We start from the raw sequence: 23,873 nt of genomic DNA on the forward strand, positions 1-23,873 counted from the left end.
CGGGATACCAGTTGCTATGGAATGGGAGTGGGCATCTCGGACATATTCTGAGTCGTGGCCCTCCTTGTGCTCAGGCGGCTAGGACTATACAATTCACCGGTGGTCCATAACACTCTAGAGGAGAGATCCTCACTTGGACTATGTGCAAGTAGGGTAGCATCCCGCTTCATGAATTTACCGAGCTCAGAACACTTTAAGCAAGCCTCGGACCTATGGGAGTAACGGAGTCCCACTCCCATTTGACAGGCGAGGGATTCCTTGGAAACAACTTGGCGAACGAAATGGAATTCGACGGGAAGCCATCAATATTAATGGGGCTTATGGAAGAAAGTAAGTAGAACTGACTGAATCACCAAAGAGGATGCACATGGATGTGCTAGGAGTAAATGATACTCTGGTAAGGGGAGATAACGAGGAAATTATAAAGTTTACTTGACGGGTGTTAAAAAGGGAACGGCAGAGTGTGGAGTATGGCTGTTCATCAGGAATACCATTGCATGCAACATAGTTTCTGTTAGGCACGTAAATGAGCAAATGATGTGGGTAGATTTGGCAGTGGGAGGAATTAGGACAAGAATTGTGTCCGTGTATTCACCATGTGAGGGTGCAGATGAGGATGAAGTTGACAAGTTTTATGAAGCATTGAGTGACATCGTGGTCAGGGTCAACAGCAAGGATAGGATAGTGCTAATGGGCGATTTCAATGCGAGAGTTGGGAATAGAACTGAAGGATACGAAAGGGTGATTGGTAAATGTGGGGAAGATATGGAAGCTAATGGGAATGGGAAGAGTTTGCTGGACTTCTGTGCTAGTATAGGTTTAGCTGTTACGAATACATTCTTCAAGCATAAGGCTATTCACCGCTACACGTGGGAGGCTAGGGGTACCAGATCCATAATAGACTATATCTTAACCGACTTTGAATTCAGAAAATCTGTTAGGAATGTACGAGTTTTCCAAGGATTTTTCGATGATGCGGACCACTATCTGATCTGTAGTGAACTAAGTATCTCTAGGCCTGGGGTAGAGAAAGTGAAATCTGTCTGCAAACGAATAAGGGTAGAAAATCTCCAGGACGAGGAAATTAGACGGAAGTACATGGATATGATTAGTGAGAAATTTCGAACAGTAGACAGTAAGCAGGTTCAGGATATAGAAAGTGAATGGGTGGCATACAGGGATGCTGTAGTAGAAACAGCAAGAGATTGCCTAGGAACAACTGTGTGTAAAGATGGAAAAGAGCGAACATCTTGATGGAATGATAAAGTGAGGGCAGCTTGTAAACGTAAAAAGAAGGGTTATCAGAAATGGCTCCAAACAAGGGCCGAGGCAGACAGGGAATTGTATGTAGATGAAAGAAACAGAGTGAAACAAATAGTTGTTGAATCCAAAAAGAAGTCATGGGAAGATTTTGGTAATAACCTGGAAAGGTAGGTCCAGCAGCAGGAAAACCTTCCTGGACAGTAATAAAGAATCTTAGGAAGGGAGAGAAAAAGGAAATGAACAGTGTTTTGAGTAATTCAGGTGAACTCATAATAGATCCCTGGGAATCACTGGACAGGTGGAGGGAATATTTTAAAATTCTACTCAGCGTAAAAGGAAATCCTCCTGGTGGTGTCGCAAACAACCGAGCTCATAGGGAGGAGGAAAATAATATTGGTGAGATTACGATTGAGGAAGTGTAAAAGATGGTGCATAAATTCCATTGTCATAAAGCGGCAGGAATAGATGAAATCAGACCTGAAATGGTGAAGTATAGGGGAAAGGCAGGGATGAAATGGCTTCATAGAGTAATAAAATTAGCATGAACTGATGGTAAGGTAACTTCGGACTGGACAAAAGCAGAAATTGCACCTATCTATAGAAAAGGGAACAGGAAGGATTTCAACAAATATCAAGGTATTACATTGATTAGTATATCAGGCAAGGTATTAACTGGCATCTTAGAAGGGAGGGTGCATTCAGTGTTTGGGAGGAAGTTAGATGAAAACCAGTGTGGTTTCAGACCACAGAGGGGCTGCCAGGATCAGTTTTTCTGTATGTGCCAAGTAATTGAAAAATGCTATGAAAGGAATAGACAGTTGTGTTGATGTTTCGTAGATCAAGAGAAAGCATATGACAGGGTACCGAGGGAAAAGATGTTCACCATACTGGGGGACTATGGGATAAGTGTAGACTGTTAAAATCAGTGAAAGGAATTTATGTTGACAATTGGCCTGCAGTGAGAATTGATGGTAGAATGAGTTCTTGGTTCAGGGTATTTTCAGGGGTTAGACAAGGCTGTAATTTTTCACCTTTGTTGTTCATAGTTTACTTGGTTCATTTGCTGATAGGTATAAAGTGGCACAGAGGGTGGAAATGTAGTAAGCAGTCTGGCCTAAGCTGATGACTTGGTCTTAATGGCAGATTGTGCCGAAAGTCTGCAGTCAAATATCTTGGAACTTAAAAATAGGAGGAGGATAGGTTACCTAGGAGAATAATGGACTCTGTTATGGAGGGTAAGAGAAGTAGAGGGAGACCAAGACGACGATGGTTAGACTCGGTTTCTAACGATTTAAAGATAAGAGGCATAGAACTAAATGAGGCCACAACACTAGTTGCAAATCGAGGATTGTGGCGACGTTTAGTAAATTCTCAGAGGCTTGCAGACTGAACACTGAAAGGCATAACGGTCTATAATTATAATGTATGTATGTATGTATGTATGTATGTATGTATGTATGTATGTATGTATGTATGTATGTATGTATGTTAAAAATAGGTGCAGTGAGTATGGTATGAAAATTAGCCTTTTGAAGACTAAATTGATGTCAGTAGGTAAGAAATCCAACAGAATTGAATGTCAGATTGGTGATGCAAAGCTGGAACAGGTCGATAATTTCAAGTATTTAGGTTGTGTGTTCTCTCAGGATGGTAATATAGTAAGTGAGATAGAATCAAGGTGTAGTAAAGCTAATGCATTGAGCTTGCAGTTGCAATCAACAGTATTCTGTAAGAAGGAAGTCAGCTCCCAGACGAAACTGTCTTTACATCGGTGTGTTTTCACACCAACTTTGCTTTACAGGAGTGAAAGCTGGGGGGGATTCAGGTTATGTTATTCATAAGTTAGATGCAACAGACATGAATGTAGCAAGAATGGTTGCTAGTACAAACAGGTGAGAACAATGGCAGAGGGTATTCAGAATGAGGAGATAAAGGTTTTTTTTTTGGCTAGTTGTTTTACATCGCACTGACACAGATAGGTCTTACGGCGACGATGGGACAGGAAAGGGCTAGGAGTGGGAAAGAAGCGGCCATGGCCTTAATTAAGGTACATCCCCAGCATTTGCCTGGTGTGAAAATGGGAAACCACGGAAAACCATTTTCAGGGCTGCCGACAGTAGGGTTCGAACCTACTATCTCCCGAATACTGGATACTGGCCGCAAGGAGATAAAGGCTAAGTTAGGAACGAACTCGATGGATGAAGCTGTACGCATAAACCGGCTTCGCTGATGGGGGCATGTGAGGCGAATGGAGGAGGATAGGTTATTCAGGAGAATACTGGACTCTGTTATGGAGGGTAGGAGAAGTAGAGGGAGACCAAGACGACGATGGTTAGACTCAGTTTCTAATGTTTTAAAGATAAGAGGTACAGAACTAAATGAGGCCACAGCACTAGTTGCAAATAGAGGATTGTGGCAACGTTTAGTAAATTCACAGAGGCTTGCAGATTGAACGCATAACGGTCTATAGTGATGATGTATGTATGTTTAATGCAATGTTGATTTGACCACTGTGGCGTTCAAGGAAATCACTTAATTCAGGATTGCTTACCTTTCCTAGTAGAATATTTGCCCTAACAAACACTTCACATTATTCTTTATGGAAGGAAGATATCTTGTTACTTGACGTTCAAGCAGTTTCTTTTAACAGTATTGGGGCGCTTCCTTTTTCTTTTTTTTCTTCTTTTCACATCTGCAGTGGCTTTAGTATTGCACGCTTTACAGAACAATACAGTTCCATCATTGGAGAGTATGTGGTCACCAAATTGTCACACATACTGTTTTAAATGGCTTGTGTTTCACTGTTTTTTGTTTTCTTTTGTTTTGTTTTGGCATTTCACTTGCACTGCACAACTAACACCTATTAAAAAAAGCCCCACATACCCATACCCCTTAAAAATTCCTATAGTTTACGGCTAACTGAGTGAATGATACAGCTGCGTCAGAGCTGTCGTCTTTTCTAATAAGGCAGAATTTTTACAAACCAAATGGCACTGAGGGTATTAGACGCGGTTCTTTCCTGATGCTGATGCTATCCGCACATGCACATGAAATAATCGGCGACAAATGTGCATCAAGGTCAAGAATGTTTAAAACTACAGGATATAGATTCATCTAAGAATGTGCTTTATAGCTTAGAAACACAAATTACTTTAAAATGATAATTAAACCATGTTGTTGTTTGGGTCATAATTCCATATATTGGTTCAATGCCACTCTATCCTGTGCTAACCTTTTCATTTCTACATTACTACTACATCGTACATCTCTACCCCTACTCTTCTTACTATCTACACTTCTCAAAATGTGTCCTATCATTCTATCCCTTCTAGTGGTCACTTTTAGTCAAATAGGTCTCCTCTCACCAATTCTTTCATGATTCAATCTTCCCATCTCAGCATCAGAAATCTTCTGTTGCACCACATTTCAGAATCTTCTATTCTCTTTTTTTCTGAGCTAGTTATCGTTCGTGTTTCACTCCCATACAGTGCCACACTCAAGACAAAAGTCTTTGAAAACATCTTTCTAATTCCTTTGTCAGTGTTCAACAAGAACAAATTTATTTTGTTAAGAAAAGTCTCTCTTGCTTGTGCTATTCTGCATTTTATGTCCTCTTTCTTCTGCCATCATTAGTTATTTTACTTCCCAAGTAACAATATTCATCTATGTCCTTCAAAACTTCATTTCCTTATTTAATATTTTCTGTATCACCTGACTTCATTTGACTGCACTCCACTACTTCTGTTTTGGACTAATATATTTTCATCTTGGATTTCTTTTCCAAGATTGTGTCCATGTTATTGAGCAATTTCTCCAGATCTGCAGACTCAGATAAAATAACAATATCACTGGCAAATCTGAGACTTTTGATTTCCTCTCCTTGTGATTCTCGTTCCAGATTCTTCTGTGATTTCCTTTACAGCCTGTCCTATATAAACACTGAAAAGAAGAGGGGACAAATTGCAGCCTTGCCTCCCTCCTTTCTGGATTGCTGCTTCGTTTTCAGAGCCCTCGATTCGTATTCACTGCAGACTGAATTTTGTACAGAATGTAGATAATTCTTCTTTCCCAGTATCTCATCCCGATCACCTTCAAAAATGTCAAAGGGCTTGGTGCAATCAACATTACTGAATGCCTAGATCCACGCACACCATGCAAGTGGGCTTCCCGTGTTCCTACATTTCTTCTCAAGACAAACTGATCTTCTCCAAACTCAGCTTCCAACTTATCTTTCCATTCTTTTATGAAGAATAGATGTAATCATTTCGCAAGTGTGAGACAATAAACTAATGGTGAAAAATGGCACTACCGGGCGAGTTGGCCGTGCGCGTAGAGGCGCGCGGCTGTGAGCTTGCATCCGGGAGATAGTAGGTTCGAATCCCACTATCGGCAGCCCTGAAAATGGTTTTCCGTGGTTTTCCATTTTCACACCAGCCAAATGCTGGGGCTGTACCTTAATTAAGGCCACGGCCGCTTCCTTCCAACTCCTAGGCCTTTCCGATCCCATCGTCGCCATAAGACCTATCTGTGTCGGTGCGACGTAAAGCCCCTAGCAAAAAAAAAAAAAATGGCACTTCTATATGATACACCTTACACACTAAATGGAATTGTCTCTCCATGATAGTTTCTCTTAAAACAGTCAGTAATTGTGAGGGGAGGTCATCAATTCCAGGTGCCTTGTTCCTGTTTAGGTCTCTCGAAGCTCTGCCAAATTCTGACTTAAAAATTGGGTCTCCCATTTCATCGCTATTAACGGCCTCTTCTTGTTCCATAACCTTTCGCTTGATACAACTGTTAGATATGTTCGCGCCATCTTTCTGCAATCTCTTCTTTCCCTTCTTTAACCATATCTGATAAAACATGACAAATAAAAGTATGAAAAATAAAAAAGAAGACCTAAAATGCTTCCAAGTATTAAATAATGACTTTATTCTAGAATATGTGGAAAGAATGCATTTTGATGACCTTTAACCCTCCTCCCTATGTAACATATTTTTTTGCAGAATACAGTTAAATGCTACTGAGCATAGTCTCTGAGTGTTCAGAAAAAAGGGTGACTTTTCATCAAAACATGAATTTTTAAAATTATACAATTTGAACTGTATGCGTTTCAAGGAAACTGAAATGATTTCTGTTATCCGCATGAAAAACTGATCTAGAAAGAACTATATTAATGTAAGGCAATTTTATTTTATAGAACTGTGTTATTACATTTGAGGGAAAGTTATGCAGAAAATAATAGAAAAGCATTGTTTATCAAAGATTAATTTTAATAGGAACTCTTTAATGGGTGACTCCTAATGTTTTGTTGCTACAGACTTCGTGATGAGATTTCGAACACTGTTGTTTGATGATCATACTTAATCATATTGGCGTTATTCACAGCCCCATCTATGTATTATGGGCTGTGCTGGTACATTGGAGGTTTAACAGACGTTTCTTTTCATTTGCAGACAAAGACATTGTGTAGTCTGTTGTTAAGGGTACTGTTTATGAATTCCTTTTCTCTGGCTGAAGGCATTTCACTTTCATTCTTTTGGTTAAGATTTTTTCTTGGCTTTAGCAAAAATTAGACCTTACATTTTTTAAAATTCTGATGTACTTCAAATAAGAATGTGGGAAAATACTATTTTCAAAATGGCTGTGTCCAGGGGACAGACTCCTGCAGATGCTGAGTTCAACTTCCTCGATCATGCCAAGCGAATGGACATGTATGGTGTGGATCTCCATCGGGCAAGGGTAAGCATGAATAATCAATATCCTCACTGACTACTCTAGCCTAAATAATTAATGCAGAAACTTCTAGACCAATATTCTTACAGGAAACAAGTACCAAATAAATATTCTCTGTTGTTCTGTAAATTGGCAGTGTGGTACATCACATTACTATAGGTGGTAAAAGAGATGCTGCAGGAGTATATACTTCTTAAGAAATCTAAAGCTGGTTTACAAATTTAGTATGTCCTGAAAAGGCAATACGGAATTAAATTGCTCACTATTTCTGGAAGTGAACTGATCTTGAGCTTTCAGATATTAGATTTATACATTATGCATTAAGATTTTGTAATTATGTGTGAATAATTTGACTTTTCTTGAGACTTGTCTGAAGTCCTGATATACATCAAATGTATAAATTTCAGTTTATAATTTCCTGAAAAAAAATGGTTAATAAATTTCAAGTGTTTGGTACTTAATCATAATTTTTTATTTTTGAAATCTAAAAATCAGTATCGGCATTACAGTACATTATACATACAAACAATTGTGGCCATCATAAACTGTTTTATCATTTCCCCTTTCATTCTTTTTTATGCTTCCACGTTGCAATATTCTGACAGATAATGAAAGAAGACCACAGTAATTTAACTTGACAATATTTTAACCAAGTAGTTTGCAGAATGTCTGCTGGAGCTGTGGCTGCCTTACCAATCTCTTTCTCAACTGACAAGGCCAGGGAAGAATGGATGAAAAACCAATGTGAAGAAATAGAAAAGTTGGAAAGGGAGGGAAAAATAGAAGAGATGCTGTCGAATAGCAAAGAACTTGATGAGGAGAAATCCAAGGAAGATAAGCAAACAAGGAAACACGGAAAGATGACAATAAGTTTAGAAGAAAAGTAAGGAGGTGTGGGCGTAATATATAAAAGATCTATAAAATCATCAAGCTGATCATGGAACAATGATACTGGAGGATGAGCAGGATTGTGACGAAGGATCCAGAGGACCAAGGATAGAAAATTGGGAAGTGGAGAAGGCAATCCAGGACCTAAAAGAAAACGATGAGCTGTGACCAGATACCATCTGAAGCATTAACCTTTTCCGGTCCAACGTCGAGGTGACCTCGACATCATGGTTTATTGTAACTGGTCCAACGTCGAGGTCATCTCAACATTGTTTCATTCTATTTAAGAAGTTATTTATTGAAGTTCTTTGACCTGATTGAGAGTCGATTTCCCTGATGTTTCTATAGCAAATTTTTGTGCACAAAAGAAGTCATTCTTTTATCTCCTTGGAAATAATACGAGATATATGTAGCCATGTATCGCCATGGTTACCCACAGCCTGTCAGCTGTGTTTTGTTTACATTGAGTAGTGTGCACACGTGTTGTACTAGGCTTGTTTACCTGTGAATGCGAATTGTCTCACAAGGGAACACATACACGTGTTACACTCAAATCCGGTTGAAATTGGGTAGGAGTATTTGTGGGAGGCAGTATAATGCTAAGGTGTAAACTGCATGTGCCCAGCGCAAGTTTGAACGCCAACATTGAACAAATAAACAGTCGTAAAATTAAAAGTGCTGCGGGTGTATTGGGGTGTGGCGGAGAGGTAGGGAGGAGCGAAGCAACGGACGTGAGCCAACCAGGCTGCGTCGAGTCGCGCCAGCAGATAGGCAGCGTATAGTTAGCACGTTCTCCGTAACTTCCCGTTCAGATGTGCAAAACGTAAATATGAAAACAGCACATGAAATGATTGTCTGCAAGGACGATGTTTAAACAACGATGCCAATAAGGTTTGAAAATATTCACGCCCGAGTTCCTTTTACTCGTTGTAATTAGTGCAATAGTGATTGTGTACATGAAAGTGGGCAAGGCACAGATACTGTGTCCACCATGCACATTTTACAGGACTGTCGCTTTCACAAGTATTACATTGACTATCGGAGGGTTCTTCTTTGAAACAATAATCGACTGGCTTAACAGATTGTGAAGGTTTCTTGTTAACATAGCCACATTTGTACCAACTGTACTGCCACATGCTACGAAAACGCGGAGAGGAGAACTGGTTGTGCGTCAAACATTGCACTTTTAAAAGGTTGTTCCTTAAATGTACATTGATGTCTAACGAGTTTAACAAAATTAAATCGTACAAAAGACTAATAAATTGCTTCCAAATGAGGAAGCCCAAAACATCTTAACGACTGGATATGTCCAGTGGCTCCTCTCAGAATTGTTTGAAAATTAATACTTTTCTTACTCCCAACTTTAGCATTTAAAATAATTCCTCCTTTCTGTCCGGTCCACGAATCCAGAACTAAAGCACTGTACTCTGGTATTAGCTCACAATAAACATCCTGTAACCATTTCTGCACAATTTCTTTGGTCAGTTTTCCAGAATTTGAAGGCAATGTGTGCAAATTTGGTGCGGTAAAATGGTGTTTTTCTATATTGGGACCAAATTTGTCATTTTTTTCTTTCAACACCACTAGCAACTTTGGCACGAGTTGTCCATCTGCCGAAATTATTGGCTGTACTGTGTAGCTATGAGTTAGCGAATTCATAGATTGTGCTTCTGCTAATGTGACTTTTTCTCCTCGTTCATTATGGATCCTGCCAGAATGGAACTCTTCATGAAAACTAGACTGATCAGTATTATACACACACTCTGGGCCGTGACTTTCTATTAATTGTGACACTATTAATTGCGACACTTCTTCCACAAACAGTGTCACGTTACAATTAGTATCTTCTTGTTGAAACTGGTATTTTTAGACATGAATTTGCAAATATTTCTTGATCCAGTTTTTAATTTCTTTTTAAAACACAATACCCAGAAATTAGACGCTAAAAACGTGTCATAGCTAACTAGACAAACGTACTTTAAAGCCATTTTTTAAAATATTTATATCGTTAACAATTTTGTTTCGTTGTCTACTTTCTTTGAACTTATGATAAGTCTTCTTCGTAAAAAATGTATTTTTTCTCCCGTTGTGCCACCGTTTTCTAATTGTTGCTCCCACCTGTAAAGCTTTTCCAGGCACTTTACGAAACCTATGTTTCACAGATGCGAAGCTTCTCTGTTTTCCACCTTTGTTTCACCAATATTCGACGACCTCCTTCTGTAAGTTACTGGAATTAGGCATCGTTCAGCCGTTGTTGTAGATGCAAGGTTAGAAGCATCATTTTCAGAGATGGGTTGAAATATCATTGTTTCAATATTCTCTTCCTTGTAAACAGTCATTATCGGACATATGCAATGTGCCGTCCAGTTCGACTGTCAAACCCTTGTTGGCAATGAGACCTGTAAAATGGAGACAAGAACACAATTCCTGTGAACGCTTGTTTTTCTCTGAAAAGTTAATATATGTTCTATATATATATATATATATATATTGATCTACTTACGATATAATTCCAATCCCAAATTTCTTTCATCTTCAGAAAATGGGGTTTCTTTTTTGTCACACTCTGAAAAACAATTCTGAATGCACACTACTATATTCCACAGATTGGATGATTTCTGTAGTGGGCGTTTTGTTATATGTAGGTGTAAAAAATCAATTATTACCATATAAGCTTAAAGTAAATATACAGTTACCATTAATGACTATAAGAACGTCAGATTACCGAGCAAGTGGCCGTGCGATTAGGGTCACGCAGCTGTGAGCTTGAATTCGGGAGATAGTGGGTTTGAATCCCACTGTTGGCAACCCTGAAGATGGTTTCTGTACCTTAATGAAGGCCAAGGCCGCTACCTTCCCAATCTCCCACCCTTCCGTCGCCGAAAACTTTTGATGTGTTAGTGCGACATTAAACAAATAGCAAAAAAAAAAAAAAGAGAACGTCAGATTTTACTTGTCATTGTAAGAACGTTGTCTCATTGGACGACTTATCGGGAAGATACGAGGAATTGCAAGTAATCAGCTTCATTTTCCGTATCAAATTCTAATCACAGAGACTTGCAATAATTGAAAATCTTCCACCTTTTTGATACTTTTTATTTGCTTTTTAGCAAATTATTAATTATAAACAGTACATGTTAAAACAATGTGGGGGTTAATGGGTGATGAAATGAGACAGGATGAATACATAGTTAGCCTGCTTAAAAACTATATATATTCATTGGAATAGTTGTTAAAAGGTTCAACTCTGTTACACTAAAAATATCTGTTTGTCTTCCAATTAAAAGGTTTTTAAAAAAATGATTGGCTTCTTGACACAGTTCTAATTATTGTTGAATGTTCATTTCTTTCACTCCTTCCAGGTAGGCTGTTATTTATTTTGAGCTTGCTTAATGTGCCCTAAATTGAGTCTAATGCTGAACTTTGAAGCTGGTTGCCCGTCACTTTTTGAGAAGGGAGCTTCATCTCAATTTCTTACTGTTGTTAGACTCCAATTCTACCGTGACCCTGGAGGGGGAACGTTTGAAGCTGCTTTACGTCTAGTATAATAATAATTTAACATCATTTTAATTTAATTTATATTCAAATAGCCTTTAAGAGGAACAATGTACCTGAAAATAATGTATTCATAAACTTAGCGATTCACCTAAGCTTAACAACAGCTGAAGATGTTCTCAAGTGAGAACGAAACATGTACTGTTTATAATTAATAATTTGCTAAAAAGCAAATAAAAAGTATCAAAAAGGTGGAAGATTTTCAATTTTTGTAAGTCTCTAAGATACGAGGAATGCGCGAAATGCAATGCAGTAAAGAAGAGTGGACAGTGGGGGCAGGGGCATTCATTCGACTAGAATGAGGAATCCGACTATACACTGCCTGGCTACTGACCCGACTCGACACAGTCCGGTTGGCTCACGTTCGCTGCTTCGCTCCTCCCTACCTCTCCGCCACACCCCGATACTCCCGCTGCACTTTCAATTTTACGACTATTTATTTGTTCAATTTTGGCGTTCAAACTTGCGTTGGGCACATGCAGTTTGCACCATAGCATTCTACTGCCTCCCGTGAATATTCCTATCCAATTTCAACTGGATTCGAGTGTAACACATGTATGTGTTCCCTTGTCAGTTGAATTAGTGATATAAAAGCGGCAAATATGAATGAAGGAGAAATACGTATACACGTTTATTTAGACAGCAATGAAAATAATTATTTATTTGAATTAGATTAAGAGTTTAGAGAACTGTCAAGTGAAGATGGTGTATTGAATTCCAGCATTGCAAGTGAAATTTCAGCAACAGGACCTGTGCGTAAAAAAGCGCGGAATGATCCCGGACCATCGTATGCTGTTTCTGAAGATTCAGAAGAGGAAGTTCCAGTGCCTGCTACAAAAGCAAGAAGACGCACAAAGGAAATGGGTCGGGGTGGAGGAGGGCATACAGCACATGGCAATGATGACGCTTCTCAGATCAGTGTTGATCATTTGAGTAACAGCGATGCTCAAAATACTTTCACACATACAAACGGCAATAGTGTTTACTGGAATGTAACATTTCATGATAGTGGGCCTCCTAGACTAAGTTATTCATCAGGTCAGGAAATTAGAGGACTGCATCGAATATGGCGAAGTTGGACATCAGAACGGTGGAGATTGTGGAAGGGACTCAGGAGGGTTAAATATGAATACAATGTGCTGCCTCGCAGGTTTAAGGGGGCAGAAACTCCCGACAGATAACCACCGGAAACATTAGGCTTAGCAATCTTGTTCATTGCTTTCGAAAGAAAAAGGAGCCTTAGGAAAAAAAGGTATTATCTGAACAAGCATTCTAATTATAACTTTTTTTCTCAGTTACCTGCCTGCAGAGGTTTTATTTCTTTTTCAACAGTGTATTCTGGATAAGTCTGCCCTCTGCCTTCTTTGAATGACCATTGTATAAATGACAGTGATAAACCGTTGACCATAGGCGAAAGCATCCAAATGAAAACTACTGAAAAAGAGTAAAAACTAAAATAGGAACACCTAATGGAAATAGAAATACCAGAGAAATAATTTTTGATCTTATGGAAAGGAGAAATCTAGAAATCCTTCATTTAAGTGAAGCAAAATGGATCAAGAATGATTATAAATTACTTCGGAAAATATATAAACTCTACTGGCTGGGCAGTTCGAAAGAAGAAAGAATGTGGATGCCATATCTGATATTGTATTTGTTAGCAAGAGAATTATGAAGCTTCATTTTCAACTAAATATTAGAATAGTGATGGTTGTCCAGGTATATGTAGTGCAGACTGAATCCAGTGTAGAAGATACAGAAACATGCCTTGATGAACTTGAAACCTAAATAGATGGGGACAACTTTTTTGATAATGGTAGGCCTCAACGTCCAAGTTGGCACGGAGACAAATATTTGAGATAAGGTAATAGGTTCCCATGGATTTGGGAACATCAGTGACAAATGGGACGCTCTCCTCAACTTCTGTTTGAGGAACAAATTATCTATTAAAAATTGTTGAAAAACAGGAACTAGCCACAAATGCATTAGGTAGAAGTGGGATGGCCTCTGCCTAAGATGGAAGTAGGTAGAAACATCTGAGATGTGAAAATAATTCCAGGAGAGAATCTTGATGACCGAAGAGAATTGGTAGCTACTCCTGCAAACTTCAAAGTGGGGGAAAGAAACTGAGAGGCATAAACTGGAAATTGAAGTGTAGGAGCTGAATAAACCTGACAAGAAAATTAAATACCAAACATTGGTTATTGAGCACCTACCAGAAACAGAAATAAATGAAGGAGAAGTGGAATGGGGATAGTCCAGAGATACTTTTATTACTACAGCTAAAAGTGTTGCAGGACTAACAAATAGCAAAATAAAATGCTATAAAGAACCTGAGAGACAAGGAGAAACAAAAAGGGAATAGAAATATTTAACGAATTACATTAGACCTACAGAAAACTAAATCTTCAAAAATAGTTAACCCGTTCGATGGGCGATGCAGCGAGGTCCGTGGCTGCAAGTTGCTTGTTCGGCGGAGAACGCCGATATATCCACCAATTCTAATGATAATTTTTTTTTCTCAGTTACCTGCCTGCAGAGGTTTATTTCTTTTTCAGCAGTGTGTTCTGGATGTGTCTACTCTCTAATTTGAATTTTTTCTGCCATGTTCTCCCAATACCAATGTGTCAGTGGTGCAACTTATGTATGGGCAAGAACAACCTAAAATCTAATAGCCTCATGCTGAAGCTTTAACTCATCGCCTAATCGTCTCGTAGATGCAATAATATTGCTGTAGAAGGGATTTCTGAAGATTATGATACTAAACAGACCTTTCAGATGACACACTAGAACTGTGACTAAATTTATTATCCTCAGTCTTGAGTTCTTCCTTCTCGACAGAAGTGTGTGTTTACCGCAAGTTACACAGCATTTATCATCACACGCATGTGTTCTGTAGGCTAATATAGGCACAATTCATGATATCCTTCCAAACTGCATTAACTAGGGTTCTATTAAATTATTTTTCTTACATTTTTTTCCGCTAAAATGTCTAATAGGTATTACTGGCCCCCACAGATAGAGGAGGATAATTTACAGGCCGTGATAAACGGAAATGTTGGAATTTAATAATAATAATGTTATTGGCTTTATGTCCCACTGTCTACTTTTACGGTTTTCGGAGATGCCGGGGTGTTGGAATTTAGTAGCGCAGGAGTTCTCTTACATGTAAATTTACCGACATGGGGCTTATGTATTTGAGCACCTTCAAATACCACCATACTGAACCAGAATCGAACCAGCCAAGTTGGAGTCAGAAGGCCAGCGCCTCAACCGCCTGAGCCACTCAGCCCAGCTATTGTGTTGGAATTTAGTAGCGAGGATAGTGATATCAGTGAAGTAAGTTCTGCTGAAAGGGAATTCGGAAGTGACGGGAATTTACTTGGAACAAGTACTGCAGGGTCAGATGTACAAGGTTCGGGCCCAGCTGATGTGAATGTTCAGCAATCGCGAAAGAGACGTCTTCCATTCCAGTTAAAGTAGCGATCATGACAGCCACAGTATTGATGATAATACTGATAATATTCCAACTTGTGCAACCTCTTCATCAACTTACACTGAAAATGGACAAAGAAGGTGCCACTTTGATCCATCATGGTGAAAAGCGAGAGTTTTTTTGGGAAAACAAAAAACCGAGCGAAATATTTGAATTATTATTTGATGACGATTTACAGGTACAAAAAAAAAAAAAAATTCCAGGCAGAGATTGTTAGTAAACTCCTTAAAATATTTAGGAGTAAGTTACTGTATAAATGAAAACCAGAGCTTTACTATTAGGAAGAAAGAAGCTTGGTATAAAAGTGCAAAAGCACTTAGTATGTTTTTGCGCAAAACATTGAAAAATTAAAATAATTGGATTTTTTAACAATTAAATATGCTATATTCAGGTGAATGCTTGTCTTAGGGCCCTTCTGTAGTTCATTTTAGTCCAAGATTTATGTTTTGAGCAAGTAATTAAATATTTCCTTCAATCAGGGGAAATTGCTCCCCACCTAGGAGTGAGCTGGAGTGTACCAAGCTACCCACTTAAGGGGTTAATGATCAGAGAGGGAAAAGAAAAAGCATGGGAGGACTTTACAAGTAAACTAGATCAGGATAGCAAAGGTAACAAAAAAGTGTTATACAGGATTGTAAGAAACAAGAGTAGACCTCAGGATTCAGGTATCAGATAGTACTATTATATGGAAGGGGAAAGAAATAGGTATTGAAACTACCAAGTGGTGAAAGGAGACGGACGTACCGACCCTCGGTCCCGGGAATTTGCAACTATAAACGGTTAAAAGAAAGTCAACGTCGACCAATTAAGTGACAAAACGGAAGAAAGAAGATATCAGTGCTGCAGGCGTTATGGTGCTAACAACAGTGGAGTTAATAAGTCAGTTTTCGAGCATCAAATTCACCACTCATCTTTGCATGCAATAGTGAGGTTAAGTTTAACAAACTATAACACTACACAAACCACGCACTTCAATAATAAACCCATCTAAAAGTGTTACCACAGATAGCGCAAACCGAATAACTCACGCCAACGCGCAAATCGACCCATACAGGAGAAAAAGTGCATAGTTGCAATAAGTGTGCTCAAAGATTTACCACAACCGCATACACTGACTCACACAGGAGAGAAACTGCACAGTTCCATTACATGCGGTCAGACATTCACTGATACATTCATACACCAATTCAAAGACTGCATGAGCCATTGTTGATTTGGAACAAGTATATCGATAGTGACGGTTTACTGTTTGAAATCTCCGATAACTCAGTCATGGCCGCTTAGATCGAGATGCCTATCCGTAAACACGACCAGGACGGTTGCCAGAATTTAGGTAAATGCGGCACCTGCAGACAGGACTTCGAACTAGGCTCGCAAGCAATTCAATGTGAAGTCGCCTGTGAACTTTGGTATCGCAAAGACTGTGAGGGCTTAAAACAAGGAGAATTCGATATCATCAGTAGAAGCAACTGCAAACTAACATGGTTCTGCGATAAATGCAAAACAGCACTAAAGACAACGAAATTACAATGAGATGGAATGCACCAATTGATGATCAAACTGGAGGAAATCGTAAGTAAGAACCCTCATATAGATCAACTGGTGCAAAGAGTAAACTTCCTAGCAAGTCACATCAAAGAGAAAGCGGAAGAGAATGAAAACTCTCCAATAAAACTCCTCACACAGAAAATCGATTCTCTAGAAGAGCATATCAAAAACATTCTAGAGGTCAAAGATAAAGAGAAACCAACAAAGTCTTTCACCAAAGACATTTCATCAAACCCCAGGCCATCAGTTATTGCGTCACAAACTACATCTCCTCGTCAGCAGTCAAACGAGGTATTTGATCCTAATTTTAGTCTCATCGAAGCACAGAATAGTGATATCTACCCAGAACAGGCAGACGCGGATGGAGGACAAGGAGCTGGGTCTACACAGGGACGTAGAAGAAGGAATAGTAGCAAAATAGTAGTAGGCAAGAAGCAAGGAGCAAATGAAGAATTAAAAGCAGTAGAACGTAAAGCATGGCTATTACGTAGGTAGATTACATGAAACCTCAACAGCAGAAACAGTCACGAGCTTCCTTCAAAGAAATGGAATAAACGATAACATCGAATGCGAACATTAGGGAGAAGTAAAGCATTCAAGGTGGGAATACCTTTTCATCATTACGCCAAGACGCAGGGGGAAGAATTTTGGCCCGAAAGATTGATCATAAGACGGTTTAATTTTCGGAGGACAAGACGGGAACCCGAAGCAGTCGACCTCCGAAACTATTGAACTGTGGAAACTATTAGCTAGGAATAAACATGACGAAACTCCAATAAGGAACCCCGCGATCAAAGAGACATGTAACATACGAACTGATATTATATGTTTAATATGGTACATAGAAGGGTTGGCAAGTGTACTTGGTGCATTATCTTGTGATAAATTCTCTGAATTAGTGCTGCTTACAGAAACATTCTTATTGAAAGAAATTTGCATAAATAATAAATACGCAATCCACGTGTTAGCAACTCAAGGTGACTCTGAGAGACCAAAGGGAGGGCTAGCATGTCTATTATCAGCTAGAATGTCACCTTTCAGTTTAGTGCACAAGACAGACAATATTTTAATGATCAAAACAGCACCCTTATCCGTGTTGTGCGCCTATTTTCAACCTGAATGGAAAGAACACGACATTATAAATGAACTGATGTTAGGTATCTCTAAATTGGGAAATACAGATCATCTTATAATTGCCGGGGACCTAAACTGCCGTATAGACGTTGCAGACAAAAAAGCGGAGATGGTAGTAGTAAGCTACCTTACTTACCTTACTAAACAAGAAAAATGAGAAGACATACATAGGCCCAAATGGAAGCATCACTATTGATCTTATATTCAGCAATAAGATAGGTCCCAAGGAAGTGAGGCCATCGGTACTAAAAGAAATAGCAATAAGGAAACACCTACCAGTAGAAATTGTCATAACAGGAAACTTTGATTCGTTAATCAAAACCAACCACAAGAAGCTGCCGCTGCGGAAAATCGATGAGGATAAATTAGAGGCCTGTGCTGTATTAGTACCAACGATCTTGAATGAAATACATAGTGGTGACTTAAATGGGTCCCTTCAACACATAGAAGATATAATTAAGCAAACGTTAGTTCAACGAGATAACAAAGAAAGGAAGTCTAAACCATGGTTTAACCATATCTGCTACAAATCCAGGAAAGAAGCTTTAGGTGCCCTTCATAAAGCCCTGGAATTTCAAACACCAGAAACACTTGCACAATATTCCAAAAGAAGGAAACAGTATAAAGCAATAATAAAAGATGCAAAGGAAGAATTCCAGAAAACGTCAGAAGAAAATATGATCAAGAAAGCAGAAGAGGAACCTTTTTCAATCTTGAAGCAGAGACAACCAAAATATACGAGGCAGATCCCACTAGAAACCTGGGAAGATCATTTCACTAAACTACTACAAGCAAAGGAAACCCGAGACTTGACTGAAGATAGTGACTGGGATGTAGCACCAATTGAATTATTCACAGTTGACGAATTAGAAGAAGTCGTCCGTGAGAGTAAGACTAGGAGAGCAGGAGATCCAGATAACATACTCTACGAACATATCAAAGACATTTGGGCAACCCTAAAAGAACCTGTCATGGAACTTATGAATCAATGTCTCAAACAAGGAAAAATACCAAACAAATGGCGGGAATCAACTTTAAAAGTGATGTACAAGGGTAAAGGAGATGTGAGTGATCCGAACATGTACCGTGGAATCGCTCTTGAGTGCACATTACTGAAGATTCTTACAAAAACACTGACAAATCGATTGAGGGATATAGTAGATGATAAAATACCGGAAGAACAGTTCACATTTAGAAGAGGCAGATCAACAATCCAGGCAATCAATTGCTTGCTTGAAGATATACAAGAAGCACTCAGGTTGCAGAAAGGAAAGCTCTATGCAGTGTTTATAGATTTCCGCAAAGCCTTTGACTCCACAAGCAGGAGCCTGATCCTTCGGAAACTGGAAGAGATAACAGGGAAAAACTGTTACACAAAGCTTATTAAAAATATATTATCAGAAAACTATGTGAGAATATGCGATGATTTAGCACAGTCAAAACCAATCCTACAGACGGTAGGGGTCCTTCAAGGGGATCCTCCGAGCCCACTCCTTTTTTAATGTAATAACACGTGACGTTACAGAAGCAATTGCTACGATTCATGCAAAAATGTATCTATACGCTGATGACATGGTAATTGTATTGCCATATCGAGATGAACTTCAAAAAGCAGTCACCAATCTGACAAATTGGTCAAAAGAAAACAATTTAGAAATAAATGATCAGAAGACAGTAGTCATGGTATTTAGAAGGGGAGGAAGAAGAGCAGCATCAGACATAATACGCTACGAAGGTTCACCTTTAAGGATTGTCAATACATTCAAGTATCTAGGAATGACTTTTCAGACAACTGGAACCGCATTTACAGCTCACATAAAGGAAAGTACTCTGGCTGCAATCATAGCAATAAATGACATAGATCACCTTAGTCAACTGTCACTCAAAATGGCCTTGAAACTCAAAGTTACTCCAACCGTCACCTACGGCATTGAAACAATTTGGACCTTCCTGAAAAAGAAAGATCTAAAAGAGATAGAAAGGGTGAAAGCACTTTTCCTTAAAAGAGCCCTATGTGTATCTAAATACACACCCTCTAGACTTGTGTATGAACTGACCCGGGAACCTTTCTTCATTGAGGACTTGCGAAATACAATGACTCTACAATCAACAAAGGCATATCAGGAGCTCTTACATGAATTAAAATTAAAGAAAACAAAAATTTGGAGTGATTTCTATATAACGGATGCAATGACAACAGTCAATTGGTGTCAGATTTGCTTCGACCTCAGACATACAGTGACCCGTGCAGCTGTCCATGGCTTCCGTCACAAGGCATGTGTTGTACCTAGATTTCACGATCCGAACGATGACTGTGTATGTCGATGGTGTGAGAAGTTCTGTGGTCATTACCACGCACTGGAGTGCCCGAAAAGACCGTGTTCTCTGACAAAACTTTGTAGTGATTAAGTTTATACCCCTGCACATTGTGCGCTTTTCTGTGTAAATAAAACTTTATTTGGCCATCTTCAAGCTGAAGAAAAAGACTACTCAAAGGAAGAAAATACACAAGGTGAGCAATCAGCCACTGGTGAAGAACTGGTAAAGAGGAACCCCTCACTTACGTGGACTGATGTTGAATGTGCCCTAAAAAGTATGAGTAGGGAAACTCTGCAGGCATAGATAAACTCATTGCTGATATGATTAACCTTTACACAAGTGTTTCACCATATCATATTTCTCAAACGATAAGCTCCATTGGCCCATGCTTTTCGGTACCTGTTTATTATCGTTCTGAGAATTCCCTGTCAGGGATTTCTGTCTTTCTGTCCTCACGTTCTGTATTAGACTTGTCTTTTTATCTGTGGGATACAACACGACTGATTGTGTCGCAGTGTAGCATCTTTGAGTATGTGTGTTACTGGCTATAAACATGAGTGCTTCCATCCAGAAAACAAGTTCTGACTAAGCTACCTGGAGTCATTGGTGAAGCAAGAAAAGCAAAGATGTCATTGGATTTGTGGAGCTGTAGTTAAGTATAGAAATCAGTACGTAGATGATGTTCAAGTCAGTTTCAGCAGAGAACAGGATAATAAGCTGACAGACAAGGTAGAAATAAAAGCTTTCATTTGTCTGATGCACTGAGAGGCAATAAGAAGAGACTGGAGGAATTCTGGGTTACAGGTGGTGTTGATAAATTTGGACTTGTGATGCCATCACAAAGTTTTATGTTTTTTATCAGGTGCATTATGTTCAATAACTGGACGAGCAGGGAAGAAGGAATATCGATAGCCTTACATCAGTTTGGGACTTGTTCCCAAAATTTGTGATTAATTGTAAAAAGTGTTACTTCCTTGGTCAGAATGCCTCGCCTGATGAGAAACTAGAAGGCTTCAGAGAAATATGTGGGTTTAGGAAGTACAGCATACAAATATATGCTCTTGTTGGATACAAAAGTCCCCTACTTTTATTATCTAGAGATCTATCCTGGAAAACAACCTAAACATCAGCAGTAAGGCAACATATATAGTCAGAAGGCTGGTAAAACCTATTAGTGGAACAGGTCATAATAGTACAGCAGTCATCAGCCTCGTTTTTCAAATCAATCAAATCAAAATCTCTTTATTTGCAAATGAGGTGTATACCTCGGTGGCAAATGGTACACTAAAATACATTATTGTTAAGCACTAAATATTAAATTAAATTAAATTAAATTAACAAGAGAAGAAAATTTTCCTATAATACAATATTATAGAATTTACGCTAACAATTTTTTCTATTAAACACACAGCTCTTCCTTAATAAATTCATATTGTTTAAAAAATTCTACTTATAATATCTCCTGTACTAACAATTATAGTCAACTGATATACATTATATGGGATTACTTCAAATGATACTATACAACTGGTATAAGATTAAACTTTACATTGCATTTATTTACTTTTTTCTTTTTTTTACCCATTCTGGAACCTAAGTAGCATAACGACCTGCATAACGGCCTGCTGCGTCTTAACCAGAGCCCCCTTTGCCACCACTTTTCAGAGTTCCAGAAGGGCCTTCACAGCTACCGTAGCGGTCTCAGGGCCCTCGAAGTCCCCACTGTACTTCACCCCTACAGGCAGTCCCCTACTTTGGCTGTCCAAACTCCTTAGACCAGGGGATGGAATTAATTTATTCACACACATTTTTTTATTTACAATAACCTGCACTGGTCAAATACCCTCTAACACTTCATTTATTTATTTTCTCTGTTGCTGTTTATTCTCTTCTTGAATATCTGTACAGATTTTGGAAAAGGATCAAACACTACCTCTGGTAAACTGTTCCACTCCTTCACACCCTTCCCAATGAATTAAAATTTACCCCAATTGCTTCTGCTAAAATTACTTCTAATTTTATATTTGTGGTCTGTCCTGCCGATATAATTATTTTCCAACTGAAGCCTCGCACAGATATTTCCCCATGCTTCTTATCTTGTATAGGCTCTATATAATCCTATAAGTCCAGTTTTCTCCCTTCTCTTACTTAAATTTTCCCACCCAAGTTCCTTTAACATTTCTGATACACTACTCTTTCTCCTGAAATCCCCTGTTACAAATCTTGCTGCTTTCCTCTGCACACTATCTATTTCTTTTATTAGGTATTCTTGGTGAGGATCCCAAACACTGTTTGCATATTCCAATAATGGACGAACCATACTCAAGTAACCTTTTTCTTTTAATTCTTTATTGCATCCTTTAAGTAGCCTCATTATGACATGTAACGATCTGTATGCTTTCCCAACAATGTCATCAACATGACCCTTCCAGTGCAAATTACTTTCAAATCTCACACCTAAGTATTTGCACTTGCCACTTTGAGTTCCAAAAGAAAAGGCTGTCGTATTCAGGCACCTTGGGGGGGGGAAAGAGCAACTTCATGCTGAATTTGTATCTAATAAAAACAGGCCTGAAGGATCAGGAAAGAGGCTACTATTGTTTGATATGTACCTAAGAAATAAGAGAATTTGGTCCTGATATCGTTGTTGCATTATGATGATGGTATACATTTGATGAAGGACCAGAAATTGTGACATTTTACTACGGAACAAAATCAGGAGTCAGTGTTGTGGGTAAAATGTCTGCTACTTTATGTGTGGAATAAACTTTCTCTCCATGGACAACAAGAATGAAAGAAAAGAGATTCTTCCTGAAGAGATTATCTGCTGAACTGGTAAACGAACATCTTCATGAAACTATGCAGGGGTCATGTAAATCAGTAGAAGTAAATTATACGGAAGGAAACATGAAAGCAGAACTAGGAAAATGGAAGCGATGCTCTACATGCCCAAATGAGTCGAGATGGAACAAAGTTGATGAAGTACACACGCATAAAATGCCAGAAGTATTTGTGTCCGGAACATGCTGTAATAATCCGTATATCTTCTGCGAAATGCATGATTCCTAGTAAACATGACAAGAAGAAATGTAAATAGGTCAGTTCATTGTATTTTAATGTATTATTGAGTCTGTTCTGTTGTAGGTTGTGGTGAATATATTCCTTGTAAAATGTGTGTATATCTTAAAAATGGACAGTTAATAAATTATAACATTAATTGGTGTTATGAATGTGAACTAATTTGTGTATGTGCTATGCTGTAGTGTTTCTTCCTCTTTCCTGTGAACCGGCCAAACTTAGGACCACCGAGCTCGATAGCTGCAGTCGTTTAAGTGCGGCCAGTATCCAGTATTCGGGAGATAGTAGGTTCGAACCCCACTGTCGGCAGCCCTGAAAATGGTTTTCCGTGGTTTCCCATTTTCACACCAGGCAAATGCTGGGGCTGTACCTTAATTAAGGCCACGGCCGCTTCCTTCCCACTCCTAGCCCTTCCCTGTCCCATCGTCGCCATAAGACCTATCTGTGTCGGTGCGACGTAAAGCAACTAGCAAAAAAAAAAACTACTTAGGACCACGCCAATAACACTTCACTTCCTTCTTATCATCCCTTCTTCCTTCCTCTTTCTTCACAGTGCCTTCATTCTTTCAGAATGTTGCGCTCTTCTCTCTTCAGTTCATCTTCTCCCTCTGTGCTCTTTCTTTTCTTCCACAAGAACTTTTATGTTTGAAAGTCTTTACCTGAATTGGTCTCTATCACGACATTCTTCATCTGCATTTCCTAACCTCTTGAGTTCTTCCTTCATCTACTTGGCATATCTCCCCTGGCTCTTCAAGTAGTATATTTTGTTAAAAATTGGTTTATTTAACCTTGCGGATCCATTCTGACCATGTGTCCATAGAATCGCAGCCATCTTTTCCTTATTGTTGTTTCCAGGTCT

The 23,873-nt window shown here is 38.9% G+C and overlaps 1 protein-coding gene across 1 annotated transcript in view; it reads left to right on the plus strand.

Annotated features, from left to right (window-relative positions):
- Positions 1-23,873, plus strand: part of Ptpmeg (protein tyrosine phosphatase Meg) — a 502,744-nt gene that overhangs the window by 150,774 nt on the left and 328,097 nt on the right. Inside the window, exon 8 of the mRNA XM_067142262.2 lies at positions 6,915-7,002. Within this exon, the coding sequence (XP_066998363.2) occupies positions 6,915-7,002 (88 nt within the window). The remainder of the gene's footprint in view (positions 1-6,914; positions 7,003-23,873) is intronic.

This window comes from Anabrus simplex, chromosome 2, assembly GCF_040414725.1.
Source record: "Anabrus simplex isolate iqAnaSimp1 chromosome 2, ASM4041472v1, whole genome shotgun sequence".
Lineage (NCBI taxonomy): Eukaryota > Metazoa > Arthropoda > Insecta > Orthoptera > Tettigoniidae > Anabrus > Anabrus simplex.